Here is a 23,131-nt window from a genome sequence, read left to right as displayed (position 1 = left end):
AGTGGCTAGAAAATATATAAAATTGCTCTTTAAACGAGCTGATCTGTACATCACATAACTTCCTTTTACACCAATTTAAAGTTATTTCCCCATTATTGGCAATTTTAATGTGATTCAATAGTTAACTCTCTAAATATCACCAACAGTGGCCAAATTGAAACCAGATTTTAAAAAAAATCCCCAAATTTGGCACCAAGTTGGCGACCAAAATCTTGGCGATATATTGCTAAGTGTTTGCATAAATTATAACACCACTTGAGTTTACATCGAAATTAACAATGATTTCCCCCCAAAAAGGGGCAAAAGATCCCTTTTGAAACACCCGAATGCAACCAAAAGGGGAGGTGCACAACTAGACCCCACTAGGAGTCTACGTACCAAATTTCAACTTTTTAGGACATAACGTTCTTGAGTTATGCGACATACATAGGCACATACGGACGTCATGAGAAAAGTCGTTGTAATTAACTCGAGGAATGTCAAAATGGATATTTCGGGTGTCTATACGTTCTTAGGCACTTATCCATGTGTAGTCGGGTTGAAAAAAAAACTCAACGTTAATTCGGGGGTGAGCAAAATGGAAATTAAGGCCGAATTTTGAGTGAAAATTTTTTCGCGAATACAATACTTCCTTTTTTGTAAAAGGAAATAAAAATTGCAAAACTATTAAATAAAATATTGGCGGGTAGTATTCATGATTTAAAATGAAGATAGCAGCAAAGGACATTTTAATGACTATTTCTCAAAATGAGTCGCATAATGTGATTTTTTAGTTAAGACTTTAAAAGAGGAATGGCAGTGTCTGATAAGAATACAGTAGACCGTCGTTTTACTCAGGGGTTACGTTCCACGGAAATGCCGCGTAAATCGAAACCGGGGGCCGTGGTAGCCCGATCGGTAGGGTGTCGGATTCGGGGCCGGAGGGTCCTGAGTTCGAACCTCGATGGTCGAAGATCCACCGTCGTCATTAAAGGGGACTGGGCGACGTTAAATATGCTCGTGGTCTCAATGTCCTCCAAGTGAAACGATACCTCTGGGGGTGCTAGCACCAGGTAGCTATTAGCTCCTGGACTAGTTTTAAATTCTCATTAACTGTTCAATCCGGTGATGGTGCTGCCATCTATCGGTATATAAAATAATGGAGGCAAGGCACTTAGTATGCAGTCCTCGACATAAATACAGTTGTGACTCTGAATAGGAATAGGAATAGGTTACGTTCTACGGAAATGCCGCGTAAATTGAGCAATGAGCCTAATAGTAATGTTAAAATAGGAATTAGGTTCCGTAGATAAAAAAAAATACTTCATTCCTGTGATGACTAATTGTATAATAACAGGGGTGATTGTGAGTTCATCAAAAAATACCTGAAAGTTTCAAAGCGAGAACGGGGGGGGGGGGTAATCAGTGGCCCCCTATTACTTAAGTGCACCTTTGCCATAGTTTTAAATAGTTCTGAGTCAAAATATTGCGTGCACATTTAAATAAATTTTTTAATGAATTACAAAGTTAATTTTGAGCTGGTGTTATACAAATTATTTTGACATTTGTCCATCTTAAGGCTCTTGCAGGTATATTTGATGAGCATTATATAATTTAAAATAAATTGCGGAGGTAGGGAGACAAAAGCATAACGAAAAAAGAACATAATTCCGGTATTTTCAGACATGAAAATACCGGAAATTCGGTAAAATACCGGACCACAATCGCCCCTGATAATAAGTTTAATGTGTACTTCTATCGATTTTCAGGCACAACATGCATAAAGAAAACAAACTAATTTCGTGTTCTGTTTATAAAGAGGAGCTGGCTATGATAGTCTTTTGGAAGTCATTAAGAATTTTTCTCTGTAATTCTTTGCAGAGCACAACGCATCCATGATCACTTGCGTCATTTCCATGATAGAATCTTCCTTCACTAACAAATCAGAAAGATCATTTCTATTGCCTAGGAATGGCTCAAAATTTTCAATGTGAACGTTTTTGGTTGTGTGTCACCGAAGTCGCTATCCTCGTTGGTTTTGGCCTCCCTTGTCACTTCTAAAAGCTCTTCTTCCAGTGCGTTCTGAACTGTATGAGTTTAATAACTTTACTTCTGGAAAGAACTAATCGCATAAAATGTCTCCAGGGGCCCCAAGTTCGGTTATTAGCACGCCAAAGTGCATTTGATTACGCTTAATCTGCAATCTTCAAGAGTTAGGATTTTGAAAGAGGGGAAATTTTTGTCTGTTTGCATTGCCGTATCAGAGTAAAACCGAAACTCATCCGCGTAAAATAAAACAAAGGCGTCAAACCTTAAACCGCGTAAAACGAGTCTACTGTATTTTCTCCTTTCACATATAGGAAATAATTAGCGATACTTCACATGCAGATTTCTTCATTTACACCCACTATTGTGTTATTTTTCTATTAACTTTAATTTTGTAGCAGTTTTTTTAAATAAAAAAGGAACATTCTGTAAGAAAAAAGTACTAGAAAATGTAGTTCATTTAGAATGCTTTACATATTTCATTGTTTTTAAAACAATGGACAAGGACAAGTGCAGCAAAAGAGCAGATAGAACTTATACTTTTGGGAAAAAAATAAGACTGTATAGCATTATTTATAAAGATATTTTTAGCAAATATTTCAGAGAGAAAAATGTTTTGTGTTCTGTGAGAAAACGAGTATTTCCCTTTGGATTTTCAAAAAAAAAAAAAAAAAATTAATTGCAATTTAAGTTACAAGAGTATTATTTTAGTTCTGTACTTCAGAGCCAGAAGGACTAAGTATATATAATATTACGATAATTTTATAGGACAGAGGAAAACTTTTTCTGGCACATGCAAAGGATGGGACACGCACTCTTTTAACCCGGATAAAAATTTGAAAAGAATTTTCTTTAAAGAATTACGTGTTCACATGGCTCGATACAGAATAGGCTTCTACATACAATGCACTAATAAACGGAAAATTACAATTTTTGGATTTACATCAGTCTGGCTCTGGGGTACAGAGTTTACACAATACTAATGTGACCAGATTTTTTCAAGCTAAAAAACAGGACAAATGACGGGATGGGGGGGGGGGGGGTCCACAGGCTTAATATTTTACGTAACAGAAAAATGCCAAGAAATAACTCAAATGTACCAATAAACAACTCAAGTTGAAAATAATTTAATAGTATCGATGTAAAGAATATTGCATCACACAACAAATTTATTAATCAAAATTATTATTTTCAGTTGTAATTGCAGCGTATTAAACAATAAAGAATAACATTTACATGACGTTCTTACGTTTACTGACAGCAAAAAATCTAGATTGTATGTTATATTTCTTGTGTGACGGAATTTAAACAAAAAAAGCGGGATTTTTCCGACAAAGCGGGACATTCCCGCAGCGGGACAGTAAGACATAAAGCGGGACTGTCCCGCCAAAAGCGGAACGTCTGGTCACATTACACAATACAAATTTTAAAAATAGTACAAGAAACTCCCCTCCCACTCCAAAATAGAAAGGGGGGGGGGGGTGATCAGACTGGGCCCAGCTGAAAAAAAAAAAAAAAAAACTATATAAGTGGAGCGGTTATTATTTTTTTTTTTAGAATTTACTGCATGTTTAGTTGTCACTCCCAAGATCAGAAATCAACATCCTCCTTATTGCATAGTTGAGCTCTTCTATGTAGGTATTTCTTAAAGCTCTTTGTGGACACGGAAATGTCATTTTATTCCTTTTGTTACTTTTAGAAGTCTTAAAAATTTAAATTGCATATGAATTCAACAATTTATTAAGTTTTAAAAAATACTAGGCAAACCGAAGCAAAGAATTATTTTAATCAATTTTTAGTTTTTCCTTTGATGTAAAAAATTCTTTGGGATCTTTTTATTGATAGCAGGCTAAATACGAAGTGAAAATGTTAAATTACAATACAATAATTACACAAAATTAACCAAAAACAGCCCACTTGTATGACTACACCACATTCCTTAAATTGTAACCATACTTGAACATATGACTTATTCCCTGTATCTCTACAAGCAATATTTATTAGCGACTTAATTACCAATTAAATACTGTTCTCATTTTTCGCTTCTCTAATTGTTATTTCTTTTTCCATGTTTTAAGTCATTAGTTGTTAAGGACCACTCCACAAGAAATTGCTGGTAGTGCAAAATGTATTTCACGAATACAACTAGCATTTTTTAAGGAGTTCTTTATTCAGACATTGTTTTCTGAACAGAAGCAACTGTTTACTTCTGAAACGGTGATACCAATGCAACGAAATATCCGTTTTAGCGAAATATTCAGTCCCGATTTACTTGCCATAACATTGCTCTAATTCCATTACAACGAAAACTTTGCGGTCAGTTGGAGTTCGTTGTAACCGGATTTCACTGTATTTTAGAAACAATTTTTTGATAATATTTCATACAAATATCCAACTGCTTTTAATTTTAAATTTGATTTTTTTCTATAAATTATTTAAAATTTATATTTGAGTAAAAAATAGAAGCATGATTCAAAAATTATATGTATTAAATTTTTTTGAGGTAAAAATTATTTAGGATTATTTAGTCTTAGATTTAAATACAGTAAATCCTGTAAAGTTTACCGCTTTTGTAAGGGACATAACAAATCCTATATCATCATAGGCGTGCGCACGAGGGTCACCAGGGGTACTGTAGTACTCCCATTAGCTCATAGAAATGAAAGTAATGAACGAAAGTGGCTAAAATTTTACATTATGAGGTTCATTAATTTCTTACCTCATAGGATTTAAAAATGCTTTTTTACTCACAATGTTAGAAAATTTCCCTTAAGCGAGCAATTAGGGGAGCCTTTCCAAGCCTAATTTCAACCTCCTGGTACAGTGGAACCCCATTTCTGAAGCCCTGTGCAAGCCTATGTATATCATAAAGATGAACATCTATATGTGGACCACCTAAGTTGAGCAAAGTAGTGGATCGCAAGTGATCAATTTACACAGGTTTCAATGAATCATAAAATTAGAACACATTTCTACTAGTGCAGAGATTGAACATTAAAACCCTGACAATGAGACAATAGGATATAAAACACAATATATGAACACGATACTTTTACATAAAAAATAAATATTTATTGTAAACAATTTATAAAATTACAAGAAACAGTACTTTTTACATTGAACACTTCGGCGCTGTACAAAACATGAGCATGACTGCACGAGAAATTCCCCTGGGAAAACTATGCAGAAATCAAATAAGAAAATAAAAGATACTTTAGTTCATATTTGGCAACACTGGGATGGAAAATAAAGCATGTTATGGTCCAGGGATAGTGGTACAGCCTGGTTTTTAAAATTTAACACAACACAATCTTTTTACATTTTGAGCAGATTCAATCTGATGGTAAAACCCTCGATGAAAAAAGGGGAAGGGTAGTTTGGCACAACCTAACAAATCAACAATGCCAGAAAGACTAGATGTAGACATTTAAAGAGAGGGGGGGGGGGAATTCTATCATGAATTAGTTTTATCTACGAGTGAAGGGGTCTGAGCTGAAACTGCTGGCAGAACGTAATCTGTTCCTTTGACAGACACGCCCAACTTCGTGCACTCTGCTTTCAAATTACATATAAGCTCTTCTCGTTTCATCACAGATTTTTTCAAAGTTTTAAAGTGATTAACCGACTTCTGATACAGCTGAGAATTAGTTTTCATCATTTCCCTAGTTTCCATCCATTCTTCCTTAAGCCGTTGTGCTTTTAATTTCATTTTCAAGAATGCGGCTTTTTTCATTAGGCATTCCTTCCTTTCATTAGCCATCAAATTTTTTTCTTTCATATAATTCGACAAAGCAATCGACAGTTTCTTTTCCTTTAATTTCAGCTGGTAGTTAGTCAAGTGCGAAAAATCCTTTCCGTTTACCAAGGCTTGCTCACCATCACTTGCATTCAGAATTTTTTTGTATAGGTTATACTGCTCTTGTTGTGCTTTCGACAAATAAGAAACATTAGTATTTTCTGCACCTGTTTTCGATTGGTCGGATTTTATCCTGGCACTACAAATCAAAGCTTCCAAACTCGAAACACTAGGTGCTGCAACAGGGCCATTATTTTCCACCTCTGCATCGGATTCGTCTGAAGATGATTCATCAGCTAACGAGATAACGATTCTATTCTGCGGCATGTGAACGGTATTATCAGGCTGTGCCTTTGGGGGACATATCACTTTTGCATCGACTTTCTTAGCTGGTAATGCCACAGGTTTAGATTTTTGACTCAGTAATGGAAGTTTGTTGATTTGCTTTGGTTTAGAAATACACTTCTCAATTTTATTGTTATCCTTCAACATTTCTTTTGGCTTAGAAATACATTTCTCAATTTTCTTGTTATCCTTCATTTCTTTTGGCTTAGAAATAATTTTCTCAATTTTCTTGCTGTTTTTCAAAATTTCTTTTTTAACTAAAGCATCATCCCGATCCTTTCTCAGTTGAGAATTCAGGTTTGCAAGCAACATAGCTCTCAAAAGCTCCTCTTCAAACTCTTCATCTAACTTAGTAGCAGGGAGATGTTTCGTGTCTCCTGCTTCTTCGAGGAAATCCTTTTTACAGTCATCGGGAGCCACGGGTTTCGTATCAATAACAAACATGTCGTCCATAGTGTCTACTGAACCAATATTATCATCGAGTTCCATATCAACAATTTCATAGTTATCGGTAACAGGTTGTACGTCGATCGGAGGAGTTTGAATTGCATCAACACTGCAAATCTGCACATTTTTTTCAGTTTCATTTTCAGAGAGCAATTTTTTAGCACAAGTAGCTAGAGCTATTCTTCTGAGTTCATCTTCATCTTCACTTTCCTCCGCTTTACGTTCACTTTCCACATTAAGCGGAGTGTCATTCGAAGCATTTAAAATCTTTTTCAGTTTTCCATTTTCATTGACAAGTTTATCTGAACCAACAAGCGCTGCACTTTGTACCGAAGCATTCAAATTGCAACTTGGAATACTATTACTTTCCAAACTCCCATTCTTTTTCAATTCATTAAAAGATTTGTCATAACTATCCGGCAATTTTGGACTGTCGACCACGTTTAATGAACTACATTTACGTATAGCAGTATGCAATACTGATCTATCTACGTTTTTATCACTATCTTTTGATGTTTTTAAGTTACTACTTATTTCTGAAAATAAAGTACTATAAAATTTCGGGTTTCTTACATTTGAATGAGATTTAGTTCGGGCATTTTTTTTTACAGAATTACTGATTGGGTCTTGCTTAGAGCATATTTTCAGCTTTTTATGACCCTTTAGTTTCACTGAAGACATTTTCAATGTTGCCTTTTTCACGTGGTGATGAGAATATTTACATTTCCTTTTATGCTTACTATGCAATTTCTTATTTTTTTCTAGAACATAACGGCGTGGGAGCGATTTTCGTTTTGAACAGAAAGCTTTACTAGGAACATCCGAGTCTGATGAAGCACTGACAATTTCACCCTCTTCTATATCATCACACACTGAATTAAGATTCATTTGTTTTAAATTTTAGGTAGAGTAAAGTATTTTAAAAAAATAAAATTAGTTAATGTACTAAGTACAGGAAGGGGAAATCTTTTTTTAGGCAAAATATAAATCTTATACCAACAAAAATATTACACTGTCACAACCACAAATTCAGAATCTTCAAGTGGTAGCCTGAAAAGAAAAAAACAAAAATACTTTTATTTTGCATTTAACTAAAAGAAAATTGAAATATTTTTAGGTAGAGATGCACTGAAAACCATATTTCACTGAATACTGAATATCTGGTTAATTTTTAACATTAATATTTGTATTTTTATTTCATGCCAGTTTAAAACACTATACCTGTTTTGTGAAATGTAAATGCTTTTCATTTGAAATACTTAAGTTATTCTTTACATTTAAAGTATAATCGTTAATTTAAAATAAATTAGCTTAACAGCAAATTAACATAATAAATGACAAATTTGTTTTTGGTTTATCTGAAACTCTGCATAACTTCATAATTAGCTTCTTCTTTAATACATGATTTAATCACAGATAATCAAGGTAACATGTTACATGATAAGTAAACAATCTTATAGAACCCTTAATGTTACAGCACTATAATTCACCATTATGAAACTTGGACTACAATGATTAGTTGTAATTAAAGTGTGTTTAAACAATATTTAATATAATGTAAATTTTGGAAATAAAATACTGCAAAATTTAATACTTTAGTGTTCCTTTTGTATATTATTATAAATCACCTTTTTTAATAATTTGATATGGTGACAATTTTTTTTCCTCTGCATATTTTTAAAAAATAGAATTTTGTTGACTTGCAACACTTATGGATACTTAATGCTATGGTTTTTTTTTTTTTTCCTAGTTCTGTCTTCAAATGAGTTTGCTATAAAGGTTTTTATTATGTCATAAGATTTAAGAAAAATTGAAAAGTAACAAAATTTAAATTTAGCATCAGCGTACTTTTTTTTTACATTAAAATTACTTTGAATGTTGCAATTAGAGATGCACAGAATACGGAATCTTCAGTTAGAATTAAACTGAATATTTGGTTAAAAATTTTAAACTGCAATATATTTTTTTTTCAATGCCAATTTAATATAACATATGTATCTAGTCTTTGTCTTCTGTGCAGTGTAAATGCATTTCCATTTAACTCCTTACATTTATCCACATTGAGTTTTAATTATTAATTTAAAATAAATAAAAAATTTTAAAAAAATCATTCCAAAGGCAAAATTAAATTAATTAAGTTTTTATTGGTTAATTTGGCTTATGTAAGTTAGCAATTCTGTAAAAATTGATATTTAATAATCATTGTAACAGGCTATGTTTTCATGTATTAAATAAAGAATCTTGGATTTACCTTACACACAAATACAAACCCAAATTGTTTAAAGTACCATTTCAATTTACTCAAAAGTTTTTTCTAAACACTGTTGCTTATGGTGTAAAACTTTGAAAATTAAAATATTTCAAGATTTAACATCCAAGTGTTTTATTTATGTATTATCAATCACCTTCTTAAGTATTTGCAAAATGATAAAGTTTTTTTTTTCAGCTGTGTATTTTGTAAAAAAAAATTAAAAGAAAAGAAAAGCAGTTACTTGACTTTACATATTAATGAACACTTGTATTGTGAGGTTTCTTCCGGTTTTCTCTCTCATATTCAAATGTGAGTTAGTAATAGAAGTGGGTGATGCAATGTCATAACATAAATGAAAAATTAAAAAGCAACAACATTTAAATTTAACATTCAAATGTTTACAATTAAATTACTTTGTTTTTACATTAAAAACTTTTTGAATGCGATAATATTAGTAAGTAATAGCTATAGTAAGGTAAAAATATAAAGTATCTGCACACACAGCTCAAAGCTGTCTGCAGGAATGAAAAATCAACATGCAGTGGGTAGGTAAAGTTTTTAGTAAGAAAATGCCTTTTGCTTTTAATCATTAAAAGCAAAAGGCCTAATATTCCTGAAAGTAATAATGCACATTTTTCATTCATTTATCTTCAAATATTGAAGATAATGATATCCATAATAAACACTAATTAACAATTTTCAGGCAAATGTATCTGCACAGCATCAAATGTATTCATGCATTGTGTGCGTCTATATTATCTAGCTATGGTACTAGCTTGAATTACTATTGAATTATTGTGTACTATACTATAACTTTAATTCATTATATAAAAAACCAGCACACGCACCGAACATTTCGGTGCATCTCTAGTGATAATATTAGTTGTACTATGGTACCATAATACAATTTTTAGTTCCACTCCAAAAAAAAATGCGTTGTTTGTTTACCAATCGTAGAAAATCCACCATTCGGTTGATGAATATTGAAGTATTCGGCCAAACTGAATATTGGGTTTGCCTGCCGAATAGGCAGTTCGCCAAATTCAAACCAAACTTTTGGTGCGTCTTTAGCATCATAAGTTGTGACAGCATAAAACAATGTAATAAGAAGTGATTAAAAAAGCATTGATTAAAATAAAGTTAATCATGTGAGGAACCTAGACAACTGTCAGATCAGTCATGAGGCGGGGAGGGGGGCTGGGCTTTCAGAAACATAATGTATCTGTATATATGTGCATGTAAATAATGATTTTAACATAATATATACCAAGTACTTACCTTTTGCTTACAAAAGTTTTTTATACATTTTAAAAGCGAGGCCTTTTCGTTTGCTGCTCCATAAAGAACCATTTACAGTAGAACTTTGATTTAACGATACTCGATTTCAGGGCCGTAACCAGACTTTCGTTTCGGAGAGGGTTTTACCAAACACATTTTTTGAAACATTTATATTGTATATCAAATTTGGTTTTATGTGTATTCTATTGATTTTTGTTACAATAGATTATCTAAATGGAGGGAGGGGATATTCTTACAAAATGCCATATTATTACAAATGAATGAATTTCTCAATAACTATCATAAACACACAATAAGTTTACAATTTTTTGGTCATACTAATTTCATTTCACAAATAAAATTGAAATAATAATAACAACATTGTTTTTGTCACCAAAATATAAATAAATAAAATAAACAAATAGCAAGGGAGTAGAAAAATGAGCAAGGGAGTAGATAGTTTTAAGAGGGCCATTGATCTTCACTAGGGATTGTAAATTGACTAGGTCCAGTCTAGTTGGGTCAAGAGCAAGTTGCTGGTTGTCACTTTTATATTTATAAATAATGGAAAGCATTTCTTAGGATGAAAAATTTCGGAAGAGGTTTGAATCCTATAAACCACCTCCTTGCAAACGATCCTGCTCAATTTAACAATTTCCTCAATTTAATAATACAGTTCACTGGTCTGGATTTTAATGTATTATGTGTCTATGCTCCTTGATTTAACGATAACTTTTCCCATTCATTTGACAATCGTTACATCGAGGTTATACTGTATTTTCTTTTTTGCCCAAACATTAGCAAACTACTGTTTGAAAACAGGTTCGAGTTCTCCATCTTTCCCAATAAGTCTTCACTTGTCTCATGCGGGCTGATAATGCAATTTCTTATATAAATAGATCTTAAATAATAACACCTTTTTTCATGGAGCCTTTGGTTTTCTTCATTAGTACATTTTGAATGCAACATGCTGCAAGTGGTTTACCAGCAACAAAAATGGAAATGATTTCCAATCAAATTTATTTTCTTCAAAAATGAACATAAAATTTTGAAACTTGAATTTCAATTTGGTGAGTGATACTTATTTTATTATTACAAATGTAGTTAATATTAGGCTATTTGGATATAGTTATATACTGACGTCAAGTTCAACAAATTTGTTGCAGTAGTTAGTTTGTTAACACAAGTTGAGAACCTTGTTTTGTTCACACATATATATAACATAGATGCAAAATGGCATAAGTGCCAACACCGCTTTTTGTGACTTGTTCCATAAAAATTTTATTTTAAGGTCATACACAAACAAATTGTTTTTTTTAATCTGCAACTAGCCATCAACTGCTGAATGGTTTACACCTTTGTTCCACCAAAGAAAAGTTTTGATGTAATCCAAGATTAGTGTCAAATTTCGCACCTAGTTTTTAAATCAAGATGTCAAATTGAAATGCGACTATTAACCACCTTAACTGACACTGTTAGGTTGCAATGTTTAGTAATCACAGTCAGGATGGAACATCACAATTTTCTTGCTGCTTGCATCCTTACTACCAAAGCCTGATTAACTAAAAGTAAGGCCCAAGGCCCACAATAATTTTGAGGCTCCTGAAGGCTATTATTTTTAAAAATGTGTATTTTTTGCATAGTTGTAATGTTATGCCTAATTTTTTAAGTAATTTGGGGCCCTTTAGGAAGAGGGGGCCTCAGGCTCAGGCCTAATAGGCCTGTGCGGTAATCAGGCCCTGCTTACTACTATGAATCTGAAAGGAAAAGAAAATCTTGCCACCTGTCATGTACTCAAGAACAAAATTTCTGCACATGCAGATGAAAAGGGCATTCTTTGGAGAATTCTTGATTTTATATTTCAGACTTTTTGCGGACTGAATGGGGAAAAAAATCAGAAATGTCAAAAACACAATAAACAAAAGCACATTACATTTAAAAAAAATATATATATGTATGTATTCGTATGCAAGTGTATGAATTTGCAACTTTAACAACATTATCTACAATGAAAATTAGCGGCAATTACTTAACCAAGTAGTTAACATTCTAAAATAAAAATTTCCTTATTTTTATTTGTCGAGTTGAATCCTTATTTTTGATTTAACTCAAGGATTTACCCTCATCTGACCATTCTTACCTATTTTAAATCTCGCTCCTTACTTAACCTGAAAAATTCAAATGTTTAATTAATAGCCAATGGACACTTTTCAGTAGAGGCTGTGGTGGCCTGATCGCTAAGGCATCTGACTCGTGACCGGAAGGTCCCAGGTTTGATCCTAGCTGGTTGAAGATAAACTGTCTTCATTAATGGTGACTGGGATAGGACACTAAATATGATTGTGGTCACAAAGTCCTCCAAGTCAAACATTACCTCTGGTGGTGCTGGTTCAGGGATTGCTCGGTTTCTGGTCTAGATCAAAAAAACAGAGCTGTCTTCAGAGTCCTATCCAACTGCTTAAATCACAAATAGTGATAGGCACGGTGGACCCTGGAGTGAAAAGTGAACACTTTTAAGTTAGTAACCGCTTTTATCATCATGGTTCGTTAACAAAATTGGAAAGGTTTTCCAAGGGGTATTCAAAGTCGGGAATAAAATGAGCTTTTCTACCACTAGTTAGTAATATTTGAGCAGTGAACTTCTTTACAACAACAAAGTAATAAGTGCTGATTTAGTTTGAGTGTATATAAAAGTTTCAGTATTAGACAACAATTTTTACGCTACACTATAGATGTCTCAAAATTGATCAATAGTATGGACAGTACTAAGGATCAGATTCATCTACCATAAACCTATTGACCTAAAACAATAAACATGCAATATTCAAAAAGTAAAGATGAATGTAGTACAATCAAAGTGTCACTTTTGAGTCTTTAATGTTCACAAATGGTATCTATTCCTTTGCTTTGAAGCTGCAGATTTGTCAAAATAACAACTCTGAAAGCTGTGGTCAATCATTTAATAACTTAAATCAAACTTAAAATAAACTGTTAAAATATAAAATAAACAGAGTTAACAGGGTATATGTCAAAAAGTAGCTTTTAACTTAAAATAAAAAAAATTACAAGATGCAAAAGGATTGAAATCTCAAACACTACATAAAAATACTAGCAGTATCCGCACCGCAATGCCTGTACTAAGAAGTTAAAGGAAGTCTGTTGAGCAAAAGAAATACCCCCCCTCCCCCCTTCTGATGTGAGATGATCATTTTTCTTCAACTTAAATGCGTACACACATTTTCAAAAGACCTATTAAAGGCTCTTTGGAATTTAAAACCCCTATTCACCAAAACACATAAAAATATTAACAGTAGCTTTAAAATGCAAAATAATTCTTCAACTGCGTAGTTCATGGCTTAACGCGCTAAGCAACCACGTTACCATAACCCTGCCCTTAAACGAGTAAAGTAGTTTTTTTTTCTGCAATTTAAAATGTTTCGCCAAATAAACAATACTATAATACAAACGTTATAATGAACAATCACAAATGAATAATACAACAAACGAAATTATTTGCTTATATAAGTAACTATCTACAACTATAAGAACAAAAACAAACATAAAAGAAATAAGGAAAATAAAACCCAATAGAAAAATCCTACAAAATCAAATTATGTACTGAACATCGCAAAAAAACACATTAAAAAATATATTCGTTGATCAAAACAGCGTAGCATGGGCATGGTTCCTAGCAGCTATCGACACTGTCAGCCAGCGCCCTCTTGAAGAGTTAACTTACCCCGCCATCTATTAGGAATTCATAGAACTAAACAATTAAGTAAACATTTAATTTGAAATTACAAATATTTTGGTCAATCTGATTTAAAAAATAGCCTATAGCTTTCCTCAATAAATGGACTATTCAACACAAAAAGAACTTTTCAATTCGAATCAGTAGTTTCTGAGATTAGCGCGTCCAAACAAACCCTCTTCACAGCTTCATAATATTAGTATAGACATAAATCTTCCCATTTTCATAAAATTTTTTATTACTGCTGCACTCTAATTAGTCATAGCGTGATGTTATATAGCCTTTAGCCTTCGCCAATGAATGGGTTATTTAACACAAAAAGAATTTTTCAATTTGAACCAATTGTTACTGAGATTAGCACATTCAAACTCTTCAGTTTTATGTTATTAGTTAATTATATTATTAGTTAATTAATAAGAAAAACAAGACAATGATACGAAGTATTTTTACAAATATTTTTTAGCATCGTTTAGGATTTTCTCTGAAACGTACCCTCAAGATCTGCCTCATGGTCGACTCGAACCTACGCCCACTGGATCGCGAAGTCAGAAAGTTCAGATCGAGCCACCATGGCTACAAAAATTCTTCGTTCCAAGCATTTTATATTATAATATACATTTTCCTGCTTTCATAAAAATTTTTATTAATGCTGCACTCCGATTAGTCATAGCGTGATGTTATATAGCCTATAGCCTTCCTCAATGAATGGACTATTCAACACAAAAAGAATTTTCCAATTCGAAACAGTAATTCCTGAGATTAGCGCGTTCAACCTCTACTGCTTCATATTATTAGTATAGATTAGGCAAAGGACAAGCTCGATGTTGACAAGTTTACAAAAATTACTTAAACAAGTTATCAATTGTAATAATTCAGTTAAGTGGAAGTCTAAAATAAGTCAATTGCTTTGATGCACTGAATTTAAGGCCGATTTTTCCACAAAAAAAAAAAAAAGTGTCCAAAATTATTAGAAGTTTACTGAAAAAAATTAATAAGTAATAAATAAATTGTTCTTTTTGAAAATATAAATAAAATTGGAGAAACTCTGCAAAAAAATAATTGATGAGGTTTTTTAAAAGTATACAAACCACGGAGTAGGAAGAAGGAGAGAAATGTCCTACGGGTTTGCTAGTGTAAAAGTGGCAACAATTGTTCACTTTTACCAGAGCGCGCTATCAGCGAACCGCTCCCGTCAATCGCAGTAGATCAATGTAAATGATGCTAAGTTTCTCATTTTTTTAGAGGCAGCTATTAAAACAAAAAAAGAAACAAACTACTGGAAGTTGGTTGTAATAAGGGGACAATATAGTGGACGATGTACGGCTTTCGTGCACAGGAAGTTAGCGCAGTATTTTGATGGAAAAATTTATTTTATTTTTCATCACCAACTTGCCGAATTCGTCTGCTATTAATATTGCGCTGTGCGATGTTTTATTTATTACGAGTTGGATTTTTTCTATTCCTGTAAATAATCGCCAAAATGAGAATGTAGTACAATTATTTACGTAAATACATTTTTTTTTAATTAGTTGTAAATTTCGTGACATGTTTCGAGAACTAATTAAAGCGAAATAATTTTTTGCTTTCACGACCTTTAACAGATAAAAATAAATGTTAATGTTCTATATTTACTTAACTTCAAGCTGATATTGATTATAAAAATTTTATTCATGTATTTACTCACTGCTTAGACATAATTATTATCATTGCTTTTTATTATTATTGAATTTTTTTCTACAACCAAATCGAAAAAAATCGGAAAACCTTTTTCATTTAAAAAATACCATGTACAATAAGAGTAAATTTTAATTTTTGAAAACTTGATTAATTTCAACAGAAAATCCCAAATATCTCAAAAAAGCGTTCCAAGGTATAATTTTTTTAATGTATAAGGTTTCTCGATTTTTTTTCCCATTTGGTTGTCGAAATAAATGCAATAATAAAAAAATAATGATAACAATTCTGTTTAAGCAGTGAGTAAATACATGAATAAAATTATTATAATCAATATCAGCTTGAAGTTAAGTAAATAGAACATTAACATTTATTTTTATCTGTTAAAGGTCGTGAAAGTAAAAGTTTATTTCGCTTTAATTAGTTCTCGAAACATGTCACAAAATTTACAACTAATTAAAAAAGTATTTACGTAATTAATTCTACTATATTCTCATTTCGTCAATTATTTACAGGAATAGAAACGTTCCAACTCATAAAAAAAAGAACATCGCACAGCGCAATATTAATAGCAGACGAATTCGGCAAGTTGGTGATGAAAAGTAAAATTAATTTTTCCATCAAAATATTGTGCGAACTTCCTGTGGACGAAAGCCGTACATCGTCCAATATATTAGCCCCTTATTACAACCAATTTCCAGTAGTATTTTTCTTTTTTTTTTCTTTAATAGCTGCCTCTAAATAAAATGAGAAACTTAGCATCATTTACATTGATCAGCTGCGATTGACGGGAGCGGTTCGCCTACAGCGCCCTCTAAAAAAGTGAACAATCGTTGCCACTTCTAAATAGGAAAGATTTATCTCCTCCCTTCTACCTCCCTGATACAAACCATGATCTTGAAATTTCAAGCCATCTTAGGGCACTAAGCTAAAAAAGCGTGAGTGAGGAAAAGTGTTGTTTGAAGAGGCCAGTTGCTGCATTGTACATGTATATTTGTGTAAAATAGAAATTTAAAATGTATATTGCTTTGATCATTAACTCTTGTAAAAAAAAATTAAAGCAAAACACAAAAAAGTAAAATATATATTTTTAAAATTTAAAAAAAAAAAAAAAAAAAAAACTGAAAAAAATTAAAACTGAGCAAATTTTAAAATGTTAATTTTACATATAAACAGTGAATATTTCAATTTTCTTTTTATAGGAAAAGTAGCAAATAATAGACAATTGTCTGATGTTAAGATACTAGTTTTATATGATATATTATTATTATTTTTAATGTTTCATTTTTATTTTTAATAATCAAAACCACACATCCATTCAAAACGATTTTTTGGAATTCACGAAAAAAGCGTTTCTAAATGACCTTTTCTTGAAAATATGTTTGTGTATAAATATAGATTGATTAGTTTCATTTATATTCTTAAGAGAAAGCTTTTAAACATAGAAAAAGAAATAAACCTGTAGTTAAATTTTTAAATTAGGATGTGTCTTCATTTAATTAAAATTGTAATGGACATATTAGTTTTTGAACGAAGAACCTAAAAACATTCAGACATAGCCATAACCTCAACAGTAAGGGGCCATTCATTAATTACGTAAGGATGATTTTGGCAATAGGGAAGTTGCAACCTATTAAATGTTCATATTTTGGCTATTGGATATTGTTAATTGACCCTCAAAACTAAAAAATTCACCATCGCCGAATTTTAAAACACCGTGGTTGATTTTTAATGAATTTTTAAAAATCCACACGCAAAAGTGCGCTCGTCTGAAACGTCACAAGCCTACGTCACAGGGCGCGAATGGGCAGCCTTCCGCCGAAGATCCCTTGTTTTCGCTAGGGACATTTTGAGCGCGCTGATATTTTTATTTTTTAGAAATTCAATAATCCTTTTGAACACACTATGGAGGCCGGATTCGTTAAAGCACAATCTAATTAATCTTCCTCAAATAATATCAATGGTGATATTCGAATATTTCCGAGAGGATGAGAGGTTTAATGTTCCAGAAACGCGAGGAGATAAGCCTTTTACGTTTCATCCTCGAAGTCGAATGCACGTTCTTCGATTTCTCCCATGACATGGGAACCGGTTCGCTAGCGTTTCTCTCCTATCGGACGTCACTTCCTATGCCATCTGACGTCACAGGCGCTTGAACTTTAAAAATTAATTTTAAAAAAAAATACTTATCGTATCGCAAAAATTTTTTCACTTATGATGTTCATACATGTTACTCTATCATATAAAAATAAAATTGAAAAATCGAAAACTTTCCTATTCTTTTACACCCCTCGCCCAAGTAAGGGTACGTAAGATTTTTCAACCCCTCCCCTATTCTTACGTAAGATTCCATTTCGTTTTTCAAAATAATAAAGTAACGAATCTTACATCACTGGAATCTGAATTAAATTCACTAAGTTATTAAATTAAACCTTTTATTGTAAAGAAATATTTACTAAAAAATTAGACAGGGGCAGATACAAAAAATCTTTTGGAGGGGGCCGGGAAAGCGAATAGCCCCCCCCCCCATTCATTGTTTCACAATAAAGTTTTCATGTCTTTATTTTTAAATGGTTTTCAGGTCAATAAATCTACTTCTAAATACATGAATAGTATGCACTAATATACTATGAATGTGGAAGGAAAACATCTTCAACGTTTCAAGCCAAAATCCAATTTAATGTCACTGAAATGCTATACAATGAGCGCATGAAATACACCGCCAGCTCAGTCATTCAGCCGAGGATTGCAGTTTCATTCTTATTAGCACTCATTAGCCAGGAATAGGAAGTGACTGAGCTGAGATGGAAAATCTCTTAAGGAAGCCAAGAGTGCCAAACAAACTAGTAGCTAATATTGAATTAGCACAAACCAGACGAGTGACCAAAGCAATGGTTCGGTTCAACTCGAAGATTAAAGGCAAGGCAGCATGGTATTTTCAGTAAGTTACTGCCCTGAAAAATTAAATTCCTTGCCTTGCCTTTAATATTCGAGTTGAACCGAACCATTGCTTCGGTCACTCGTATGGTTTGTGATAATTCAATATTAGCTACCAGTTTGTTTGGCACTCTTCGCTTCCTTATAGAGGTTTTCCAAATCCAGCTCAGTCACTTTCTATGCCGGGCTGATGAGTGCTAATAAGCACAAAACTGCAGTCCTCGGCCGGAATGACTGAACTGGAGGTGTATTTCATGCATTTCTGCCTTAGCCCTGACTATAGGGCGGTAACTTACTGAAAATATACAATGAGCGGTTTTAAATAGGAACATTAAGGACAAGGTTATTTAATAAACTCATACCTCATTTAAGTTTTTTAAAATTAATTTATATTTTAACTACAAAATATTATTTAAGAAAATCATTTGAAGAATTCAGAAACTATTTCTGTGTGAATTTCAAAGCAGTTGCTGATTTGTTCTAGCCATGACACAGTTGAAATAACATATTAATACTACATGCTGTTTCCTTTAATAATCATGGTTTTTCCAAGAAACTACCATATGATTTCCTTCATTTTGCATTTTTTTTAAGCTGAAAAAAAGAAATCTATTATTTCTCAAATAGCTTCCTAGTTAAAAATGACTTTTAGGTGCACTTACACATTTAAAAAAAAAAAGGTTATTTGTTGATTCTATCAAAGAAGAATTAGTAGACGAATGGTGGTAATACATTGCCTTGAATTCGAAACCAGCGAGTTAAATGTATTCTGCGGCCTCTAACTCCAGTATTACTTCTTTAGCAAACAAAAATGCTTTTATTCAAAATATACTGTGTGCTTTGTGTTCTTTTTAATAACTTATACAAAAAAATGCAAAAAAAAAGTCGATTGAAAACAATAAATTAAATAGTTAAATTATTACATCCTTTGGGGGGGGGGGGCACCCCCCCCCCCGGCAATATCCGCTACTGAATCTAGATTGAATTCAGTAAGTTCCTCGGCTGGAATTGACTGAGCTGGCGGTGTAATTCATGTATTTCTAGATTGAATGTTTTCTCAACATTTTTTTGTTATGTGCCTACTAATTAAAAATAGAACATGACATACAAAGTGTGATTCTTTCATTATATTTTACTTTCCATTTGTAAAACAAATAAAAAACAGCTCCTCCTAATACGTTTTTTCCTGCCAGATGAAAATGAAATACAATCCCTGCCTAGGTAGGCTTTCATTGATTTTTATCCTCCTAAATCATGCTGTATACCAGTACCTACCAGGGCTATTAAGTACTATTTCTTGCCCTAAAGCAGAGTATAGGTTTTCCTAGCATTTGAACTGGTTAAATGCAAATCTTTAATTCTGGCCACTTACATCCCTTTGCTTCTCACTGCCTCAAATGTTTTGCACTTCAATTCTATAACATTTCCGGGGCAGAGTCTCAATCCTCTTTCCCTAACTTTAACTTTAACAAATATTGTTTAAAATTGCCTTTTTTAAAATTCAATATTGAAAATTTCATAAGTGTGGAGTCCAGGGTTGGCAAGTTTCTGCCGAGGTGGTTAAAACCACTGGTAGAAACCGGTTAAAACCAGCACGGCAAAAACCACTTTCTGCCACATTTGCGGCAGAAACTGGCAAAAACTCACAAAATGAAAAAAAATTAAATTATTGACATGCAATAGGAAGTGCGCGGGAAAAATAATTATTAACCAAAGCACAATTTAATTACGATATTACCACAATTTAAAATGAAATACTACATTGTCTGGACCCTGCAGTTGCTTCTTAGAAAAGGTGGTCTCTAAAACCTAAGCAGTTTCTCAATCTAATATGTACAAATGAGAAACTCGAGAATATTCCTGAAACAGAACAGCTCGCAGGCAATGCATGAAGGAACAAGCAATCTTCGTGAAACTTTCATCTATTGTTTTTTTTCTTTTTTAACTAGTCCACCATGTAATAACTGGGGTAGTGGGAGAAATTCAACTGGAAAAATAAGTTTCGAGAAATAGGGCCAATTTGTTTTGCAAAGCTGTGACATTAGGTACAAAATCTATGTTAATATTGGCAAGTGAAATTTTGGCACTTTCTTCTTGAAGCGCATGATAATTTCGATCACAAACAATTTAGATGAAGCATATAAGTGAGCAAATTAAAATCAGAAATGCCTTTTAATTCTGTATGTCACTCCTCTTTCCTGATTTTTTGTCCTTTGTTAGATTAATCCAAACATTACGAGCATCTGCAGTTGAAAAGTTCTTTTCTCGAACTAAATCAAGGGCATTAGCATAGGATTTTATTTCTTTAAACGATAAAATGAAGTTTAATTCTTTAGTTTACTTAAACGAATATCATTTAGCAATCACTTAAAAGTATTGTGCGATAATTAAAGATGCTTTTACGTTTTTGCCGGTTTTAACCCCGTTTCTGCCACTGGCACGGCAAAAACTAGTTTCTGTTGGCAGAAAGCCAACCCTGGTAGAGTCCCTCATGGGAGGGGCAATAATTGCCCCTTGCAGGTCACATTACCGAAATCGGGGGGGGGGGGGGGCTCTTGGAGACGAAAAGGACATGTTTTTTTTATATTATAACAACCTTATGGACATTTTCTTTCACTGAAACTAAAAATACAAGGTTGTAAGAAACATTCTGTAACATTTGAATCGGCTGCTAACTCAATTTTTCTTGAAACTGGACATGTGTGGTTCTGATTGGCACCTCCTTAACTGCAAATTTCTTTGTTCCAAACTCAAAATTTTTTTCGACTATATTCTCATTCAACATCTAGTAGTTCTAAAAATTGCATAGCATTTATACGCGAAAGCGAGTATTACGATAATTTATACACTTTTGACTTGCCTTTTTGAGATGGTTTTTAACAGATTTTGTGGTCATTATCGTTTTGATTTAGTCGCCCTGAGGTCAGTAGAACCGCTGATTTTGCTCTTTAGGGTTTAGCTTCTTATTTCGGGTTTTGGCTCCGTAGCTTTCGTGGGAGCCAGACAACACTTTTAGAGTGAGGGGGCGGGGCATCTCTGATTTTATACTTCATAAAGTTCACTCCTCGTTTCGTGATGCAAAAATGCTTAATTTTATCAATCGTATTCAATCGTCATTGTCAATAATAAAAAATATGAGAATATAAGTTTTGGTAGGAACACAAAAAAAAATTAATTTGTGCCAGTATCTTAATGAAATAACATTAGAATGAGATTGTAAACATTGCTTATCTACAGACGTACTTTTGAGAAAGCCCCAACAAAATGCACTTGCCCTTAGTTTTAAAGTAACATAGTTAGATCACAAACATTGATGCTTTGCTAAATGAAAACTGTCGCTTGTTCTCCGCCATATTGCGAGTGGTATTCAAACAAAAAATATGAGAATTAAAAGCTGTTAAGAAACACTTAGAATTTACGAAACGACATACCTCAAATAGAATGTTTCAAGAAACAAAATCTACACCATTTTTTAATAAATTTAAAAAATGGGATAGCAAAATTTCACTAATTTCCGTCAAGAGCTCAGATTACTCGTATTCGTACGTAAATGACGTCAGAACGTCAGCTCAAGGCAGAACTTGATCCAGTAACTTAACTGTTGAAGGAGCAAAGTGTTTCCTACAAGGGATTCTAATTCAATATCAATATTAACTGTTACAAACTTATTAAAAAAGGTAATTGTATTGAAACAACTGAATAACTACACAGTAAAACGACCTCACTACACCTATAATACGTTCCACTGTACTGGATTAAAAAAATTGAGCCCCCAGATAGATTCGGTAATAGGAGGACATTCATAAAAAGCGATATAATTAGGATGCGGTAATAAAGAGATACAGTGATCAATTTGCACCCGTTAACTTGTTATTTAGATTATATTTACAGCGTATACAATTGCGTAAAGCAAGATATATCAACGTCAAAAAGCCTATGCTTGAAGTCTAACACTTAGCTTGCGTTCGACGAGCTCAACCGGTAGCTACCAGTTAACTGATCACGTAACCCACTAAACTATGTCGCGTGAAAAAGCAAATAAAAATGAATTTTCCTCAACTTGAAAAACCCCAACAAATTGCTTCTAGCGCTGTTTCTAGCGAGCATAGCGGGTTTTTATTTTCGCGCGGTAAAACCGAGTAAAACGTGTTTTAAAGCATTTTTCGCGAGCTTTCCAACCATACCCAGCTTGAAGAATTAAAATGCCTTTTTCGTGTAGAAAAAGCGGTTTATTCAGAGTCACAACTGACTACAACTGTATTTATGTCGAGGACTGCATACTAAGTGCCTTGCCTCCATTATTTTATATACCGATAGATGGCAGCACCATCACCGGATCGAACAGTTAATGAGAATTTAGAACTAGTCCAGGAGCTAATAGCTACCTGGTGCTAGCACCCCCAGAGGTATCGTTTCACTTGGAGGACATTGAGATCACGAGCATATTTAACGTCGCTCAGTCCCCTTTAATGACGACGGTGGGTCTTCGACCATCGAGGTTCGAACCGAGGACCCTCCGACCTCGAATCCGACACTCTACCGATCGGGCTACCACGGCCCCAAAAAGCGGTTTAAAAAATGAATTAAAACTTAATGTTTCACGCTTCCAAAATTGAAAAAGAAAAAA

General features: G+C 33.1%; 2 protein-coding genes across 2 annotated transcripts in view; one reads left to right on the top strand and one right to left on the bottom strand.

Annotated features, from left to right (window-relative positions):
* LOC129235105 (cell adhesion molecule Dscam2-like) overlaps positions 1-23,131 on the top strand; it is a gene marked incomplete in the record, with an annotated part of 703,156 nt that overhangs the window by 601,940 nt on the left and 78,085 nt on the right.
* On the bottom strand, positions 5,076-22,071 carry LOC129217774 (uncharacterized). The gene is made up of 2 exons (XM_054852116.1): positions 21,936-22,071; positions 5,076-7,663 (listed from the first exon to the last, which is right to left on the bottom strand). The coding sequence occupies exon 2, from the start codon at positions 7,499-7,501 to the stop codon at positions 5,480-5,482; it is 2,022 nt and encodes a 673-aa protein (XP_054708091.1). The 5' UTR covers positions 7,502-7,663; positions 21,936-22,071; the 3' UTR covers positions 5,076-5,479.

Source organism: Uloborus diversus, chromosome 2 (genome assembly GCF_026930045.1).
Source record: "Uloborus diversus isolate 005 chromosome 2, Udiv.v.3.1, whole genome shotgun sequence".
Taxonomy (NCBI): Eukaryota; Metazoa; Arthropoda; class Arachnida; order Araneae; family Uloboridae; genus Uloborus; species Uloborus diversus.
This window is presented reverse-complemented; position numbering and strand designations above follow the sequence as displayed.